The following is a 19,302-nucleotide window of genomic DNA, read 5'->3' as shown; positions in this document are numbered from 1 at the left end:
ACCACTCCACCACTTCTACTGCCCCCAAAATAAAATGTTCACTTCAAGTGAATGCTTGAATATCCAATGCTCTTAGAGAAAGATCAGGAGCCTTGCAGCCACACTGAAAAAAAGCATAAAATAATTTTGTTAAAGTAAGTCAGTCACTGAAAATAAAAACTGGGGGAGTTGTTGACTACTTTGTTATTCCACTAGCCTTAGCTGAGGTCATTTTAATCTGTTCTTCTGCAGAAACAAAACAGAACATAACCAAAAAACAAAAACCCGTAAAATTCAAATTACATCCCCCCCCCCCCCCCCCCCATTGGTGCCAAGATTTGCCGAAGAACACACTAAAATGAGGCTTGTTTTGAAAGTTTTATTGTCAGTGTAGCATTAAATCTTGTCTCAGTGTTTTACAGAAGTGAAGCTCAGATTTCTAAAGGCAAACTGAAAGAATAAATTGTGAACACCATCTTAAAGAAATTAATCTGTTATTGTAAGATCAGTTTCATTTGTCTTCCTTTCTTTTAATATTTCTGTGTTCTATGTAAAAGCTCCTTTGCTAAGGGGTAGGAGAAAAGAGTATTTGATATTAGTAAATGTGTTATTATACTAACAATTGAGCTACTGGTGCCACTGCCTCCTATTCAGAATTGACAATCATGCAGTGTTGTTTTATGTCCTAGAATAGAAAATACTTAAATTTTCCTTAAAAGCTGAGCTAACATTCTCTCCATTTCACAGCTAGTATCTGTCATGTTTTAAGAGACCAAGTTGTCAGATGATTCAGTCATCATCTTTAGCTAGTCTGGCAGTTCTGTAAGCTGTTTACCTGTAGATGGAAGAGCTAATTATCAATGACTTACAGGACTGTTATATATCTCAAGCCAGCCTTCCTGAAAATCAAAAGGTGGTGAGAAAGCAGTGTTGTATTTGACAGTGTAATGTTTTAACCCGGCAACCAGCTCAGCACTACCCAGCTTCTCAATCACTCAGGCCCTGCAGCACTGGGAAAGAAAATTGCAAAGGTAAAAAAAGTACCAGAACTTGTGGGTTGAAATGCAGTTTTGTAGGTAAAGCAAAAGCGGTTTGTGAAGGCAAGACAATGCACTGTGTCCCATCAGCAGTCAATGTGTTTAGCCTCTTCCAGAATAGCAGAGCTCATTGCACGTAGCTGTTAGTTGGGAAAGCAAACACCATCATGCCAGGTGTCCCAATTACTTGTTCTTTGGCCCAGTTTTACAGTTGAGCATGATATGATAGGTTATGGGACACTTATTTTTCCTGTTTAGGTCAGCTCCCCTGGTTCTGTCCTCTGTCAGCTCTTTATGCACCTCTAGCTTCTTGCTGGCAGAGCAGTGGGAGGAGATGAAATGTTCTTTGCTCTGTGCAGCAGAGCTTAAGTACCAGTGTGTTATCAGTGTTATTTTCATCCTAGATTCATAACATAGTACATGCTAGCTACTGTGAACAAAATTAACTCATCCCAGACAAAATCAGGACCTTATAAAGTAGTAACCTTGGTAAGAATAAAACTACCACCAGGAGGTCAGAGAAGATGCGCTCCGGTGTAGTCTCTCTTCACTTTATCCCTTCTTAGGACATTCTAATCAATTATTTTTATGCAAGCTTTTTGGCATGCAATGATTTTTCTGAAGTTTTCTGGTGTTTGGCCTGGGTTTGTGAGTTGGGCTTTTATGCCATGTTGTTATGTGTCCCCTCCTCCTTCAATTTAAATGATAAATTGTGAACTATTTAGAAGTTGGTGTTACTGACCCAACACTATTATACCAAAGCAGGTTTTGATTTGTTTGAAGACCAGTATATTAGCTTAAAGAGAAGTGGTATGCAAACTAGTGTCATGTTGGAGGATGTATTAGGTTCAGATGGAAATGAAAAATTCATAGCATACATATTTTAATAGCTTGGCTATTAAAGCATCTTTTAGCATATCTTCAGGATTTTTCTTTTTTTTAAAATGATATTTCACTGAGATGAGGAGCATTTTGTACGTCAGATGCATTTTCTGCTGGTACTTCTGTAAGTTAATTGTTCAGCTGTCCAATATGACATGCTATTTTTCATTAATAGTTACCAAGCAGTAAATATGTGCCCTGAGAATCATGTTCTTTATGAAATGCACCTATGAAACCAGTTCTTAAATGAGGCTGCCAGTGTAATCACTTATTAAATCAAAATTCTGTACATTAAAAGTAATGCAGCTCCCAAGCTGAAAGCTGGGTCTTAAGACAGATGTGAGTGCTTAGTAATACCATGTCAGACAGAGGTGCAAATAGGAATTTGTTTTCCATGAGGTGCTCTGAGCCTTCAAAGGCAAAAGTTTTAGTCTGATTCAAACCTGTTTCTCTGATCATTTAGCAAAAGTTTTTTTAATAGGAATTTCAACTGGGCTTTACTCTCTTGGGCTAGCTGTGTGATGTTTTTTTCTCACTTGGATGTAAAAATGACATATCTTCTGTGCTTTAAGTTGGCTCTAAGCTGATACCATAGGATTGCTCCTCTCCCTACCTTTTGTTAAATACAGTAGTTTTAAGAGGAGGATGCTGTGGTTGACTTGATCTTAAAGTTGAGTCATATATGGTGCATATTTTTATAATTCCTAGTCCCATTTTTTATTTTCTTTCTTTTTTGCAAACACACAAAATCACATGGAATGTAAGGACTTACCTACAATATGTCAGAAAGATAGCGTTTATGTGCTCATGAAAGATTATTATCTTATTGCTTCACAGCATTTTACTTCATATTTAAATGAGTATGTAGGTTTAATCTAGATGAGTATGTAGGTTTAATCAATAAACAGTGGCTTCTTCTCTGAGCTTTTGGTGTCTGGAAAAAAAAAAGGACACTATAAGAAAGTGGTAATAATTAGATAATGTTCCAATATTTGCTTTCTTTTAGATGTATGTTACATGCATTCTATACTAAGAGACATTGTATGCATATATTTACAGAGAAAACACGTTTTTTTTTTTTTTTTACATACGTCTGTCTGCATAACCAGTAATTAACCAGCATGCGCCATGTTACAGTCATACTTTAAGTGATGAATAGTCAAGAGGCTAAGTGGGTTTTGTACCTGTTAATTCGGTCCTGGAAATCACTGGTGGCACAGGTGGAGGATGTAATGTTGACTTCTTTTCACTGTGGGCATCATTTGCAAATTGTAGTTCAAAGTGCAGGGCTCCAAATTGGTTCCTGTTGTACAACAGCTACACTGAAAAGAGAATGTTAGGTTTTGATATTAGAACTTATTAGAGTTGCTTTATAAGAACAATAGAAATTACAAAGTGAAATTTAAGGTTTTGAACCCTTTCACCCTATACACACAAATAAAACAGATTTTTTTGTAGAAGAACTCGTGTTGTCTGCTGCAACGTGATACAATTTTGTAGGTGCTCATATTCTATTTTCAGCCTCTCATATAACTGGTTCCTTTGACTTGAAAATTGTAGTGCGTACAGTGGAATTTGCATTGCATTTCAGTAGTCCTTGCTGTTACAGTATTGCAGGTTTGGACTTCTGCAAATCAAGGTGCAAGTCTGAAATATTAGAAGAGTCTTGTTCATATAGAAATTTAAAGTACATGAACTTTGTGGTTATATAATCATTTTCCAAACAATATAGAAGTAGTAACTTTGTTTACAACTAGGTTGCTGATCATTTTTTTCTGCTGTAAAATGGAAAAATATACTACAGAGTTGATTTTAGATGAAATTATGCCCTTTCATGTACATTCGTGTATTCCAGTTCTAGTATAAGCCCCATCTGAAACAGTAAATATACAAGTTTTTATTTTCCTATAAAAATTTTCAGTATCTGCTCTTGACAGGTAAGTATGTTGTATGAGTACAGAAGTACTCATATATATTTTCTCCCATGAATACCTGTCCATTTCTGCTCCAGAACCTATCTTTATGTTTATATATAGGATTCTTAGAAAGCAGATTTGTTGGGATATTAAACAATTGGGTAGCAGCTTATTTAATTTAATGAAACTTTGATGGCGAATCGAATGCAGTCTACTAACAGAGAGTTCTCAGTGAAGCCACTAAGAACTGAATTGCTAATACCAAAAGAGGAAGAAAAGAATGTGTCCTGAGGTTACATTAATATCTACAATGATGCATATTTTCATAGTTAGAAACTTGCACAGGTTGAAGGATTAGAAAATAGTCGTACTAAACGTATACCTCTAGACTGCATATATATCTGAGTTGTTGTTATTATTTTTTTCCCATAGGATCGTAATTTTACTGCAGGTACTAAGGAATACTGAAAATGTGGTTTCCCTACAAGCAAGCTGCAGGATAGATGAAGATAATTATTTGCATTTCACAGTTACTTTGTGTTACTGGTGTTGACGCTATAAGCAACACTATTATTTTCTTCCTGTTAAAGAAATAGTCAGAATATTGCTCTAGAGTCCTCAGGAGAAGCTGCTAAACACAGCCAGCTTTTGAGAATGGCATTCTTATTACCTGTAATAACAGAGTGCTGGCATATTCCGTGTTTTTTTCCCAGGCAGCTGTATCTGAAGGGAGTATTTCATGGTTGGCTTCAGGACATTGAGACTCACTTCTTCACAAATCAAATTAGTTTTTTGGTTTAGTTTGGTTTGGTTTGGTTTGGTTTTTTGGTTTTTTTTTTTTGTCTTGTTTTGTTTTTCAGTTCTTTCTATGTCAGACTGGAAAATGACATTTGGTTTTGTTGCATACATTAGTTTCATTCTTCATTTTCTCTGTTATTGCAGCAACATGTAATAGATTTTTGTTGTTGCTGTTCTCTAAAAACCTAAAAGAAAACTCCGAATTATTATTTATTCTCTTCTTGGTTAAAAAAAATTAGAATATATATATATATTTTCTTTTTTTTTCACACAGAAAGGTATCTATCTATATTTGTAAAAAAGCCTGCATATTACCATAATTACAACAAGAACATTATAAGGAGATGGCTGATTTTTAGGTGGAAAAATCTGCTTTTCAAAATGAGAGGCCCACTAATACTTGTTAGATTTGCTGAAAATGTAATACCCTCTTTTCTGTGTTTTCCTAGAAACTTTCAGGTTGTATAATCTCTTCTTTTTTCCTACTCTTTTCAGAGTAATTCTGCAGTCCAGTGTTCAGAAAAATAAAACCTCTGAACCTAGCATTTCTGACAGTACAAACATTACTAAAAGAACTACCAGGTCTGCAGCAAGAAACAAAAGTGTAAAAAGGTGAGAGTTACCCTCTTTAAAGATCCAGTAACTGTTCTGTAGACAAATACTTTTGAGCTGGTGCGTCCATTGCTGTTAAAGGCTTTTGCCACAGTTTAATTCCTCCTCCTGAAAATGCGAAATGAGAAGCATTTTTTTGTCTTAAATTATGTACTGAGAATATACAGAACTTTACATCTTACATGATCAGTTTATGCTGCTGACTCTTTCAACTTTCAGAATTTTTTATTCTTATTTCTAATGTGAGTAATAGCTGCAGGAGTTAAGGGATTCTGGTATTAAAAAAAAATCTTGTCTTTACCAAACCTAATCTGGAGTAAAAGAAGTAAAGTTGTTCACAGCATTAAGAGTTAGATTTAGATTGCTAAATTTGTTGTGGATGACTGAAATGCACTTGTAGGGCAAATCCAGCAGTGGGTAGGTGAGGTATATAAAATGTATATGTATTCTGGTGTGAGATTTCGTAATGAGAATATCACTGATTATCTGGCCTGAATTCATTCCAGAGTTTAGGGAGATCTTAATTAGAATGAATGTATGCAAGAGTGAAAGTGTTTTTTGATGCAGAAGAATGTGGCTATGTCCGCAGTACTAATATGTTTCTTCTGCAGGCATATGTGTTCATGCCTCTCTGCAGTAGCTCTCCAAGACATTATCAAAGATGAACTTCAGAATATAACTTGATAGAATTTTCAAGTAATATTCAGTGGCTGCAGATGAACATGTCTTGGGCTTACAAGGAGCAACTTTTGAATGGATCTGCTGGGTGATGAAGATATATTTTTTTGTTAGGAAGAGAAAAAAGGTGGCAAATAACAGCAGCAACAACAACAAATCCACAATGCACAAATTCTAGTTTATGTGGGTTGCTTAGTAAATTTTGCTGAAAATTCCCAGATTTTGTGCAGTTTTTTTTCCCTACATAGCTTTTGTTTCCACAACCTCACCCTTTACTGAAGATAAGAGATACTATGAAAAATCCACTCTCCTGGGTGAAGGAAGTAGTCTAACTAATACCAGTCTGCAGGAATGTGCTAGTCAAAATTTTCATCAGCAGCTATATGAATTTTATGGATTATATTTTTTATACTTGCAACTTTTCATAGGTATATACTTGCAGTTGTGTAATTGAATGGGCATATTCAGTTCCTGGAAAACACACCTTTAAGTAGATGTTTGTGTTGTGGGAGATAAGACTACTTATCCACTGCATCCCTAAACTTCAGAGCAACGAAGATTTCAGTTATTTTGAAAGAAATGCTATACATGTGTTGACAGATTTATGACTCAGAGGACCAAGGATCAGGTTTCAAATTATCTCAGATTTCATAAAGTATTTCCTATTTTAATGTATTTTCTAAAAGTTCTACCCCAAATACTTCATTCCATATACTATTTCTTCTAACATTTGAGATAGAAGAATGTCAATGAATTTATGTTTGGACTGCATAGTCAGAGTTGCCCTAAATATTTATTGTCACAGTTCTGGAGTTCTTAATTATTGTTTTATCTTAGAGTTAATTGTGTACTCATCCCTCTAAAGGCTATTTCAGTAAGGCTGTACATATACCGGATTTCTACTTTAGTACCTTGCTGTTAATCCTGTAGGTGTCCTTTTATTAGAGTGTTTGGCAAAACCTCACTCAATTTTATTTTTTTTTAAGCATTGCTTTCTTTTTTCATGCTTTTTCAGAGACATCTGCAGCTAGGACATATTGCTTAGAGTCCATTCCAGCTTGGCCTCAAATGTCTCCAAGAATGGAGCATGCAAACCCTCTCTGAGCAACCTGTTCCAGTGCCTAACCACCCTTATTATAAAATCTTACTCCTTATATCCAATGTTAATCTTCCCTCCTTTAATTTACAGCCATCTCAGTCCTGTCAGAGCAAGCCCCACTAGAAAGTCCCTTCTTTCTTGTAGATTTTGTTAAGCTGCTGTCAAGCCCCCCTGAAGCCTAATCTTCTCTGGGTTTAATCACAGAATGATGTAATTATAGAGTAGTTTGGGTTGGAAGGAACCTTTAAGATCATGTAGTTCCAACTCCCCCTACTAAAGGCAGGGACACCTTCCTCTAGACCAAGTTGCTCGGAGTCCTGTCCAGCCTTGTTTTGAATGCTTCCAGGGAGGAGGCATCCACAACTTCACTGGGCAACCTGTTGCAGTGTCTCACGATCCTCACAGTAAGGAATTTCTTCCCAATATCTAGACTAAATCTTCCTTCTTCCAGTTTGAAACCATTTTCCCTTGCTACCTGCCCTTACAAAAAGTCCCTCCCCAGCTTTCCTGTAGGCCCTCTTCAGGTGCTGGAAGGCTGCCATAAGGTCTCCATGGAGCCGCCTTTTATCCAGGCTGAAGAGCTGCAGCTTTCCCAGCTGTCCAAACAGGGGAGGTGCTCCAGCCCTTTTGATCATCTCTGTGGCCCTCCTCTGCACCTGCTCCAGCAATTCCATGTCAAACAGCCCCAGCTCTCTCCGCCTGTCTTCGTAGGGAAGGTTTTCCATCCCTTGGATAGTTTTTGTGGCCTTCCTCTGGATACTTTCCAACAAGGCCATGTCTATTCTGTATTGAGAACTGCACATTTGGGCAGAGTACTCCAATTGGGGCCTCACCAGTGCGAAGTAGAGGGGCAGGATCACTTTCCTTGACCTGCCTGTCATGTTTTTTTTGATGCAGCCCAGGATATGTTTGGCTTTCTTGGCTGCAAAGATACATTGATGGTTTGTGTCCTGCTTACCATCCACCAGTATCCCCAAGTCCTTTTCAGCAGGACTGTGCTCTATCCTTGAATCCTACAGCTTGTATCGATAAGTATTGCCACAACCCATCCAAGTCTATGAAGTTTTATTACGTCACAGTACGCAAATAGATTGACTGACCTTTTGCAGATAAATTGAATGCAATGAAGAGAGAAATAATTAGTGTTAAAAAATTGAGATTTTATCCTAACCAATGTCCATCTTTGTCAAGGTTCTGTTGCTTTCTCTGAATATCTGACAATAACGAGGACCTTTATTCTTTCCATGCCTTGCCTGTCTCTTGTGTTCCAGAGGAAACATCTTGCACAGTTTTTATACAAAACTTTTTTTGTTGATACTCCTGGCCATCTTAGTCAATTTTTACTCTAGATTAATCACATTTTTGACCCATCATAATGCTGCATAATCTGAGTTTACCATTTCATCCTTGGACACAACTGTTGGACACTATCATATAAAATGCCCCTAGAATGATATTTCAGCCAAAATAGCTGTTTGCAGTTAAAATATTCTATTCTGGTTTTGCATAGTGATCTTAAGAGAATTTCAGTATATTGCTGATAATGTTCATTGCATTTCCATTGTGGAATGTTTTGAGATGTCAGCTGCCAAAAGACCAGTCAGTAGTGGTGGACATAACACACTGTGTCTTGTGACTGAAATAACACTGTTGTGTAACTGCGAGACATTGCATTACTAAAGCATCCTCCACAGCCTTTTCTTCTGTGGGGGGTGTCTTTGCTCTAATCTTTTTTTCTCCACTGAGGATGTATCCTGTGTAAATTTGCGAGTTACTGGAAATGAAGTCTGTCTGTGTATCTTAACAGGATGTATATGCCAGATCATTTTAAGGACAGACAGGTCATTTTCCTCTCCTTTTTCTCTCCTCACTTTCTTCCTGTCAAATCACTTTTGACAGAACAATGTGCTATATCAGCTGAAAGGTGAGTGAAATGGAAGAGGAATCTCAAAATCTTAACTCTTAACATAAATAATCATTATCTAGGCGTGATTCCAAAGTACATGAAGGACTGGAGGAGCATTCTTCTTGGACAGATAGCTGGACTAGCGGAAATGCGTAACAAACCTTTGCTGACTTCAGGATAAGAACCCTGTCATTCTGGCCAACATATTGATACTAAAGAAAATCTCAGGCCAAGTGAAACATAGTGAGGCCCAAATGAAATAGTATTCTGTTTTACCAGAGACATAGAATTATGTACATAACTAGTAGTTGGTTAAAAGTGAAATAATGAATGGTCAAAGAATTTTGTTAGGCAGAGCTTCTTATGAGAGTATGGAGGTGAAGTTGTTACAGAAAAAGACAAGTGGGAGGACAGGAGAAAATGTAGGAAAACTGTGATATAGATTCTTCTACTTCTTTTAACAAGAGAGGATTATGCTTTTACAATCTCATTTGCTTTTACTTTATTGGAAATTGTAGAAGGAGCCATCTACACCCTCGTTCATATACTGAAAATTACCTTTAGCATTTCAGAGTTTATCTATGTAATCTTAAGTCTAGCTTAAAAAATATTAATGTTTCTTTACTATTCTTTCTACTTTTCCTGCAGTCTGATACTTCAGAGGGAGAGAATGAAAATGAATACTTTACAGCAATTGTACTTAATGAAATTATGGTACTTCTAATCTTCTGTTGCTTTTTTGTGTGAAGCTGAGCCTTTCTTCATATTGTCTGCAAACACACTGGTCTGAGCTTTCTCTACACCTGATATTGCTATGTTTTTAAATGCTGTAACTTTTATCTTGTTTCTTTCTTTGAAATACAGTTTGGTTGTTTTATCTTGCCAACAATGTCAGCTTCAAATAGTTTTTTGAGTATGCGTTTAATTTTTTTTCTTCAAATATGTTCTATTTCAGCAGCCAGTCCATCACAAGAACTAGGACAGTATTGCGTTAAAATTTCAAATCGGCAAGCAATTTTGAAAGGGGATATCCAGGCATGAAGGGGATACAACTTGACACTTGATTGCAATTCTAGGAAGATTGTCTTCGGCGTCATTTAAACAGAAGAAACTTACTCACACTCGTTAAATAAAACTGGCAACATGCTTGGTGTACAATTTCTTAATTGATAATTCTTCCTCAAGCAAAACCAACAAAATATGTGTGAATTCAGACTCAGGTGTAAATACTTGAGCTCTCTATTTTGAAGAGGGCTCCCATGTATATTTGATGCATGTGTATAAAATGTGATGGCAATCAATTAGAGCTGCTGACCACCAGAAGTGGAAAAAATGGTGGGAGTTTTTAATATATGAATCTGTGTTTTTCATTCAGACTTGGCTCAGGTCTCTACTTGAGACTGAAACCCAACCACAGAGGCTTTGTGCTCATAGAATTGGTACTCTCTTGTGTTAATTGGCTTTATATGACTTTTTTTTTTTTTTTTTAATGAAGTCCCAGTGTTGAGAATACAAAGTAATTCTTGTCTGCCAAAGACTGCTTTATTTTCAGTGATTTTTTTTTTATTTCAATTTTGGAGGGGAAGATAAAAAAAAAAAAAAAGGACAACTGAAAGCTATTGTCTCATTTTTAATAGTGATAGGTTTTCAATTGTTCTTAACCACTAGTTCTTTTACCTATTTGTAATTGCTTTAAATCTGGTATGATTGTAAGAAGGAGGAAAAACATTTAAAGCAGTGAAGTGTCATTACTCTTCATATCTTCAGGTCTTTTAGATGAACCTTTATACTACCATATCTGAAAGGTAAGACTTTTTCCCCAGGATTCATTGGTAGATTTAATAATTTATGAATGTTACTGGGTTTCTGGTGTTGATGATGATGTTGTTTTGCTTGAACATACTTAATGAGTGTAGCACTTTTTTTTTTTTTTTTTAAAGAAATATACACTTTCTGTACAACTGAAATTGATAATAGAACTCAGGAGCAGATTCAGTTGGGAATATCTAATTACAATGATTACAAAACTACTGCTTACCTCAGTTAAAAGCAGTGAAGTTTTTAGAGAGTGAAATTTTCATCCACTACAAGTCTTAAAACACTGGCAACCTTCTTTCCCTTCTGTATTCACGTTATGAGGTATGTCTCAAAAGCTTGTTTTGAAGTGAGGCATTCTTGCTGCCTGGAAGCCTATAGCTGCATTTTCCTCAAGTGAGAACTACTGCCATGTAGACTTAGATAGAATACAGTTCTCTCTTCATTTTGTAACTCTTACAGAAGAAAGAAATAGAAAAGGAGACCTGGAATCATGGGATCATAGAATCCTTAGAGGTGGAAGGGACCTTTAAAGGGAATGTAGTCCAACTCCCCAGCAGTGAATAGGGACATCCACAGCTAGATCTGGTTGCTTGGAGCCTGGCCTAGTTTGGCCTTGAGTGTCTCCAGGGATGAGGCATCCACCACATTCGCTGCAACCCGCTCAGTGCCTCACTACCCTCACTGTAAAAGACTTTTTCCTTATATCCAACCTAAATCTTCCCTCTTTAAGTTTGAAACCATTTCCTCTTGTCCTGTCACCACAGACCCTGCTAAAAAGTCAGTCCACTTCTTTCTTGTAGCTTCCATTTAGACACTTGAAGGTGTTCAGTTCATTGCTTCATTTTTGGGGCCCTCCTCTGGATGTGTTCCAACAGGTCTGTGTCTCTCCTGCACTGAGGACTTTGCATCTGGATGAGGTCGAGGTTTCTCCAGCAGAGCGTAGAGTGGCAGGATTGCCTCATTCACCCTTCCAGACACACTTTTTCAATGTACTTGGATATGATTGGCCACCTGGGCTGCAAGGGACAGTGTTGGCTCATGTTCAGCTTGCCACCCACTAGGACCTCCAAGTCATATTTGGCTGGGAATTGTAGCAACACAACATTTTTTTAAGATCCAGATTGTATTTGCAGGGTGGAGGATTTTCTTTCTATGAAGAAAGAACTATTTTCAAATGAAAGGAAGTGTTCTGTTACACTAGTGGTTTCTCAGTGCCCTTATGAATAACTGCACGTGGGTTTGAATACTTTTTTGTGGCCAAAGAAGAGCACTGAGAGAGAGGAGGCAGGATGTAAAATGTACAATGATAGCATCTATGAGTGTGTATAAATATACATATATGTTTGTATACTCCAGATTTGCAAATATGAACACAAAATAGTAAAGGTTTGTATGGTACAAGATAAGGAGCACTGAGGCTTATACCATGTCTTGTTTGTTTGTTTGTTCTTGTTTTCCACTTAATCTTCACTATCTCTTCCAATCTTCCTGGTGAGAACCACCCAAAAAACAGGACAGAACTCAACCTGATAGTGATAAAAATTTTACTTCCTTTTTTTTTTTTTTTTTTCTTTTTACCTTCTTTGCCAAAACTGCAGCAGGTGATGTGTTGCACAAATATGAATCCTTTATTTTTGAAGGAAATTTTCATCTTGAAAATTTTTATCAGTGAACTTCCTTGCAAGTCTTAACAGGCAGAAAAATTCTGAGTTGGATTTTCCCTTTTTTAAAGTAACCAGCAAAATAATTAGTACTTCGAAGTTAATTAGAAGCAAATTTGCTTAAATTTGCACACTGCATGTCAACTCAAGCTAAACCAAAACTGTATTTGGCATGAATATCCAGTGCCGAGTATCTTGCTGAGAAGCACCTAAGTGTCAGAGTTTCAGATATTAACATGAAAGCTCTCCAAGCAGTCTCACATGGTGAATTAACCCATTACCTCGTTGTGTCTCATCTAATTGTTTTGCTTTGTCTGCCTAAGTTTTTAGTACTTTGTCTTCTATCCTTACTGCACCATACCAAAGCTGTCTTAAGTACAGTTAAGAAGAGTAGCCATGGATGAGGGAGTCCTTGGTTCCAAATCTTGTTTGAAATGTGAAGTATTGCGTGCCAAAAAGGAGCAGCTGTATGACAGCAGCGCAACAGAGCTGCTGAAGGAACTTTATTTCTGCTGTTACCAACTAGCAATTTTGGTTAAATTATTTCCACTCTTTCAACACGTGATATGGATTTTTCTGTGATCTCTGCAACATATTCAGTAGCTGTGGTATCTTAGGTTAAATTGCTAACTTCCATTACAGTATCAGTATAATTAATGAAAACAAAAAGGCAGTTCACTTTTAGATGAAGGGGTTTGGGGCGGGGGGGGGGGGGGGGGGGTGGGGAGGAGTTAAAGAAGTTAAATCAGACCATGTCCTTTTGCCCCAGGATGACAGAATAAGTGCTACTTTAAAAAGAACAATAATTATAACAAAGAAAAACAATATTTGTAGAGACTCATGCATTAAAATGGGGGGAGGAAAAAGTTACATTTGCCAACTTGTTGCACTGCAGCTTTTATATTAATAGTTTGCAGACTGTCTTATGTAAACTCGTGTGCAGACTATCAAGATCTAGAAGTCTTTGACTAATCTGTACTATTCATCCTGATTATTTTTAAATTGTATATTTCTAATCATATTTTTTTAACTTGGATTGACAGAATGGGAGTTTATTTTGCTGGAGGTATTTTTAAGATAAAGCTTCATATTATCTTGTAATATCGAATAGTTCAATATGTGTCTCATTGGAAAATAGTGCATATTGTATTTGGTTTTATACAAAATATTGAATAGTGAAAATTGTAAACATGAATTATGTAAAATTAAAAATGATCATCAGAAGTTTGTGTCTTCACTTTTATTTCCAACATTCTGAAGGAACTCAGAGCAGGACTGTATTTGTACAGTTCAGACCACTTTGTGCTCTTAGAAATAATGAAAATCTCACTTACCTAAGAAATGTTCTTAATTTAAAAGCACACATCTCAAAATATTGCATTTTAAAACCAATTTTTGGCTTTGCATTTGAGGGGACTGACTTCAGGACATAATAGTAATTGTATTCAGAGGGTTGGGATGCTCTTAACCAGTAAAAACCTACATGGTTAAACTAGAACAACTGGCTTCTAAGTTATTTTGTCTTCTCCATGTATGATTGTGTAGCACTCATTTTTTTGGAAATTGGTATAATATGAAATACCACATACAACACGGAAGTGAAGATTTCTCAAAACAGAATTTTTTAGAATCATTTATTTTTACCTAAGTTATGTGAGTTTATTTTAGTCCATGAAAAGGGAAGGGAGGAGAAGGGGAAGAAGAAGAAAAGGAGGAGAGGTACATATTATCCACTCCAGCATTTATTCCTACCTTACATATTCAAGAAAAAGCAAAGCGTGTGTACCTTGGGTAGAACCTATTTGACAGATGAGTAAACTCTCACTTGCTCCAGAAAGGGATGTTCATATTTGTTTGGAAAATTTTTATGTTTATCAGTTGTAAAGTGGCCCTTTCTATACTTGTGTGTTTAAACCACTTCTTCCTTTGCTAGTTGCCTGCTGAAGAGTGAACAAAAGGCTCTGCCTGGGCAATGTCTGTGTTTGCATGTGATCTCCACAGCAAAACACCACTAATTCTTATGTAGAGATGTAAGCATAGCACATGCACTGTATAGGTAAGGGCAAAGGACCAAAACACCATACAGAAAACAGATGAACAGTGACCCAGGCTAAAATTTTGGCAATGTTGTGCACTGCAAGAATAATCTTTTTTTACAGTATTTGTGAAGCTTACTTTGATTTGGCACTCTTCAGCCTCCTTTACAGGTTCTACACAGCCCATGTAAGAGCAGACAACACTGCAGCAAAAGTAATGTGCTGTTTTTAGAAATATTCAAGGGTGGGCTTACTGAAAACAAACACTGCAAGTTTGAAAACTAAATACCTAAGAGGAAGTGCTTGTTCTTTTATTATTACTATTATTTTATTTTTGCATGAGGAACAGGGAAGGAAATCCAGAAATTCCATCCCTTAAATAGCTGCTTTCCCTCTTAAAATTCCTTCCCAATACACAAGGCTGCTACAAATCTGGCAAAGACTACACTGCTCAGAGAGCCTAAGCAACAGCTGCTGTTGGTCACTGAGCTGCAGGTGTGTGTTGTGGCTGCACGCCAGCAGGCACACACCACTTCTGTCTCACAGCCATTTCTGAGTCCCAGCTCCTTCAACTCCCTGATCTGCCACATGCCAGTTATGCCATCAACACAATAAAAAGCTTAGTTCCAAACTTCTTATGCTAACAGAACAGAGGGAACAGACAGAAAAGTCTCCTTGGCAGCAGCTACTGTTAATGCATAAGCCCCCAAATGACAGCTGCTAATAGCAGGAAGACTGTCATTAAAGATGATGATTAAAGATGATTTCCTTGGTACTCTTCACAATGAGAGGGCTCAGCTTCCTCATTGCCCCTCCTTCAGGTTTCCTACTAGGCCCATCTTGCTTTCCTCCCACATTTGAGTTCTTTCAACACAATTCATTGTTCAGTATTCCTCCCAAACCATCATGCTTCTAGGACTGTGTCTTTACAAAATGCAGTACTTCTGGTGTCATGGTTCTAGATGCTCTTTTGTACACCTCTGCCTCTCTACATTCCAAAGTAAAATGTTTAATGTTGTTCCCATGCTTGAGGAATTCCCTCACTTCACTGAAAGCTTAATAGAAAATACCCATCCGAGAAGTTACCTTTCCTCCTTTCCAGGAACACAACCTTTGTGAGGGTCAGGAAAAACATGAGAAAAAAGCATTTGATCTGTAAACAGCTAAAAATATAACCAAACCACTCCCAAACAACAGGCACAGAATTTCTGGATTATATGAGTAGCATGTAAACTTTTTCTCATCAGAAGAGAGTAATCCAAGACCTTGTGCCTGCTACCTTTACCCTTCAGCAAAGCTGTCCTGACACTTCATTGTGTTACGCAAAACTCATTTTCCCTTGTTCAGGTAATTACTGCTGTACAAATTTAGACAGAGAAACCTTTGCTAAGAGCTGACAGTGGCTCACAGTTAGTCAGCCACAGATAAAACAGACAGCTGAATGCAGAACATTTTTTTACTCGGGAAAGCAAAAACCTTATTTGAGCCATTAAGCTGGTCTCAATCACAACAGTGCAATTAAATGTGATGCAGTGTGTAAAGCTGCTCTGTAGATTCAGCTATCTGAATCATTGCACCACAGGTAACTCCTGGAGGTTTGATGTACCTCACGTTTATTCTGAGTAACAGAGTTGAAGAATGGAAGTTGTTATTTCTTTGAGTCAAAAGAGTGATATGGGGCTCAAACACATGTGTATTTCAATCTGCGTGTCCTCAGCTGCCTGCTTCTTTCCGTTCTTTATGGTACCTCCACTTCCATGTCACTGTGCAATAAAAGTATTGAACCACCTCCAAAAAAAGGCCCTGCTAGGCAGGGGCGTTGGAACTACATGATCCTTGAGGTCCCTTCCAACCCGGGTCATTCTTTGATTCTGTGATTCTGTGATTCTGTGATGGTATCTCTGATAAAGCTGAATTATTCACAATTGCAATGGTGGGCTTCCTGCAATCAGGAGAGCATACAGAAAACAATGTTACATCTTTTATGCCCTATTACTCGATGCTTATCTCTTTCTCCCCTGGTTCCTCATTGGCTGAGTACTACTATTGGTTGAGGTTCACAATCTTCCTGATGCTCAACTAAACATACGGATACTGGATAAACATAAATTTTTGCTAGCTAAGCATATATATTTCTAATTAGTTAACTTCTCACATTTGCTCATTCAACACTCAGTCATTGTTTCTGGACATCTGCTTGTCCTAGGATATATACAAGCTTGGAAGGAGTACAGAGGGGAGTATCTTGATGCCTGCCTGTTGCATCCCAACCTACCCACAGAGCAAGGCAATCCAGCCTTGTGTAGAGGCCCTGGCTTCTTTGATGTTTGTTAAGTCTGTTTTTCTTTTGCTGAGGGTCTCTTATCCAAACAGAACAGTCTTACAACATGCTTTCTAGTCTGTAATACTATACCCATACTATTTGCAACATTTAAAAACTATTGCAGTTTTGCAAGCAAGAATTAATCACATAATTCAGCAACTATATTTCTAAATTATGCTAGTAAAATAAACGGTATTTCTACTTTTTCACATCAGCTGTTTCAAAGGACAGGATATTTTCAATATCAAATGCAGAAACAACATCCCATTCCTACATCCCTATTACTAACATACTGGAGTAATAATAAACTAAACACAGACAAACCCTTCCACCCTCTTCTACCTCCTACAAAAGCGGTGTAGGGAAATGGGAGTGGGGACTGCAGTAAGTTTGTAACACTTCTCCACATTTCTGCCCATGCTCCACATGTCTCTCCCACGGAATGCCGTCCTTCCTAAACTGATTCTTCATGGTTTCCTTCAGGCTGCAGCCTTCCCAGCACAGCTCCAACACTACTCCGTACAGTGGGGCCCACCCTTCAGGCCCTGCTCCACACGGCTCCAGACGGGCGGCAGCTCCCCTAACCCTACTGCCCCACCGCGGGCTACTCTCCAGGGCTGCAGCTCCACCCAGGGCTGCACTCACGGGAGTGTCCATGAGATTTACCTCCTTCAAGCCTCATCCACTATTACCTCGTGGGGTCCTTCATGGCTGTATGGGGAGATCCACTCCGTGTGGTACCCACGAGCTGCAGGGGAACAGTCTACTCCGTTGGCCCTTCTGAGCTGCATGGAGCTCCTGCCCTCCCTCTGTGCACTGACAGTGGTGCTTGTAGGGCTGCTTCTCTCACATCTCTCACTCCTTTTTCCTAGCTGCAGTTGAGTAGCAGTTTTCCCTTAGACTGGCTCTTCCAGAGCACACAGCTCAGCTCTTGCAGAAATTGAACCCTTTGGAGCTCTGCTCTGACAAGGGCACTGTTGTCCCCTCCCCCCACCTCCCTGCAGCCCCCTGCTACCAGAATCTTACCATATAAGCTCAATATATTTGCATTCATCTAGAATGCAAAGCTGAGGTGCTGTAGTTTTTCCAAGCTACTACAGTAATTCTAACAGTAAAGTGCCTTTTTGTAACTTGAATTAAGGAGTAACATAAGATCTGCAATACAATTTAATCTCCTCACAAGATGCATGCCATATTTGTGTATATATTTACTCGTATTATCACTTGCTTTACATGAATGTGTAAAGCTGAATGAGGAGTGACTGTTAGAAGCAGATATGCTTAACAGATAGAGCTATTTTTGGTACCTTAAATATGATAGATGATTGAGATTTAATATGGTCGCTTTTCACAGACAAAAAAAAAAAAAAAAAAAAAAAAAAGAACAGATCTACTGTCACCACTTACAACTGATAGTTCATTCTCTGTATTTAGGTACTATAAAGAAACTGTCAGGACATAGTTGAGTCTGACAGGCTGAAAAAGGAAATAGTCACACCTGGGTGCTCTCAGACACTCCTGGTGCGAACAACAGCCAACTGCACCAAACCTCATTCTTGCCAATTCCAGATTAGAGAAGCGTTTGGTCACTTTGAAGCAGCAGGAATCAACACACACACACACACCCCAAAAAAAGAAATGATCTTCCTGTTCTTTCCAGAATTCAAGCAGACTCAACTACATTGTGCAGTAAAAAGTGGGTAAGAAAATTCTTTTCAGGAAACGTGGGATTGAAATAATTTTTGGCTGTCCCTCCTTGCTCTGCATAAGAACCAGAGTAAGCTTGAAGGGGAATCTATGACTAAAGACAAAATGATAAAATGTTATAATAAGTAGTGGCAGCAGTAAAAATTAAATGACAGTGTTTTTTTTGTTTTGTTTTTGTTTTTTCTTTTTGTAGAAAATGGATCATTGAGTTATGATATTGCAATTACTGCTGTTTTGTAGATGTCTTTATAGCCTTGTATTGTGATGCAGAAGCAATGCAAGCTACAAAGAGGTGTGATGTCTATTGCAGGAATTATGACACTTGCAAAAGACGGAAAAGGATGTTGCAGTGGATGCATTAAAGAAAAAGCATGGAGATTATCCTGAGGATGTGCAGATGTTGTAGCACAAACAGCCCCTCTTCATTACAGTGATCCAGGATTGTCTCCAGATAGGAGAATGAGAATGTCAGAGCAGCGTCCAGCTGGAGAAGGTGATGGGCAGCATGGCCTGCTATTTAGGCTCCCCTGAGACAGTCTGCAGGTCCAGAGGGAACACCCATCTTCATGCATGTACCCTTCACAACACCCACTTGCTGAATGCCCTGAAACCTACTCTGCAGGATCATATGGAGGGAGTTCTGACAGGATGTATCAGTTATTAGAAATAATAATGCTGATATTTAATCCAAATTAGGGGGACACACAAGGGTTATATTAAGTGCACTTTTGACCACAGAAGAAAAGGAGGTGACTACAAAGGCAAAAAGCAAGGTGGTAGAAGAAACAGATGGGAAAACTCAAAGAATTATTTGTCCACTAGGAAGATCCAGAGTGAGATCCAAATACAG

General features: G+C 38.0%; 1 protein-coding gene and 1 long non-coding RNA gene across 10 annotated transcripts in view; one reads left to right on the top strand and one right to left on the bottom strand.

Annotated features, from left to right (window-relative positions):
- Positions 1-9,866, bottom strand: LOC107306272. 3 transcript variants are annotated; one of them, XR_001552061.2, is made up of 3 exons: positions 3,083-5,108; positions 2,671-2,832; positions 1-103 (listed from the first exon to the last, which is right to left on the bottom strand). It is a non-coding gene; the product is annotated as an uncharacterized LOC107306272 (long non-coding RNA). The 3 variants fall into 3 exon arrangements; XR_001552062.2 differs by lacking the exon at positions 1-103 and adding an exon at positions 5,236-9,866 and having other exon boundaries at positions 348-2,832; positions 3,083-3,220; XR_001552060.2 differs by lacking the exon at positions 1-103 and having other exon boundaries at positions 348-2,832.
- Positions 1-13,610, top strand: part of CDC14B (cell division cycle 14B) — a 43,002-nt gene extending 29,392 nt beyond the window's left edge. For 3 of the 7 annotated variants that reach the window (XR_004305577.1, XM_015849313.2, XM_015849316.2), the window contains 2 exons: positions 5,108-5,224; positions 9,863-10,067. Coding sequence is in view for 5 of the 7 variants with exons in the window: in XM_015849313.2 (XP_015704799.1) it covers positions 5,108-5,224; positions 9,863-9,902 (157 nt within the window). In the remaining 2 variants the exon portion in view is untranslated. Of the gene's footprint in view, positions 1-5,107; positions 5,225-9,862 lie in introns of all 7 variants that reach the window. The other 4 variants (XM_015849314.2, XM_015849311.2, XM_015849310.2 and 1 more) reach the window with 3 other exon arrangements.
- The last annotated feature ends 5,692 nt before the right edge of the window (positions 13,611-19,302 follow it).

This window comes from Coturnix japonica, chromosome Z (genome assembly GCF_001577835.2).
Source record: "Coturnix japonica isolate 7356 chromosome Z, Coturnix japonica 2.1, whole genome shotgun sequence".
Classification (NCBI taxonomy): domain Eukaryota; kingdom Metazoa; phylum Chordata; class Aves; order Galliformes; family Phasianidae; genus Coturnix; species Coturnix japonica.
The sequence above is the reverse complement of the archived record's forward strand: the minus strand, read 5'-3'. Positions and strand labels throughout refer to the sequence as shown.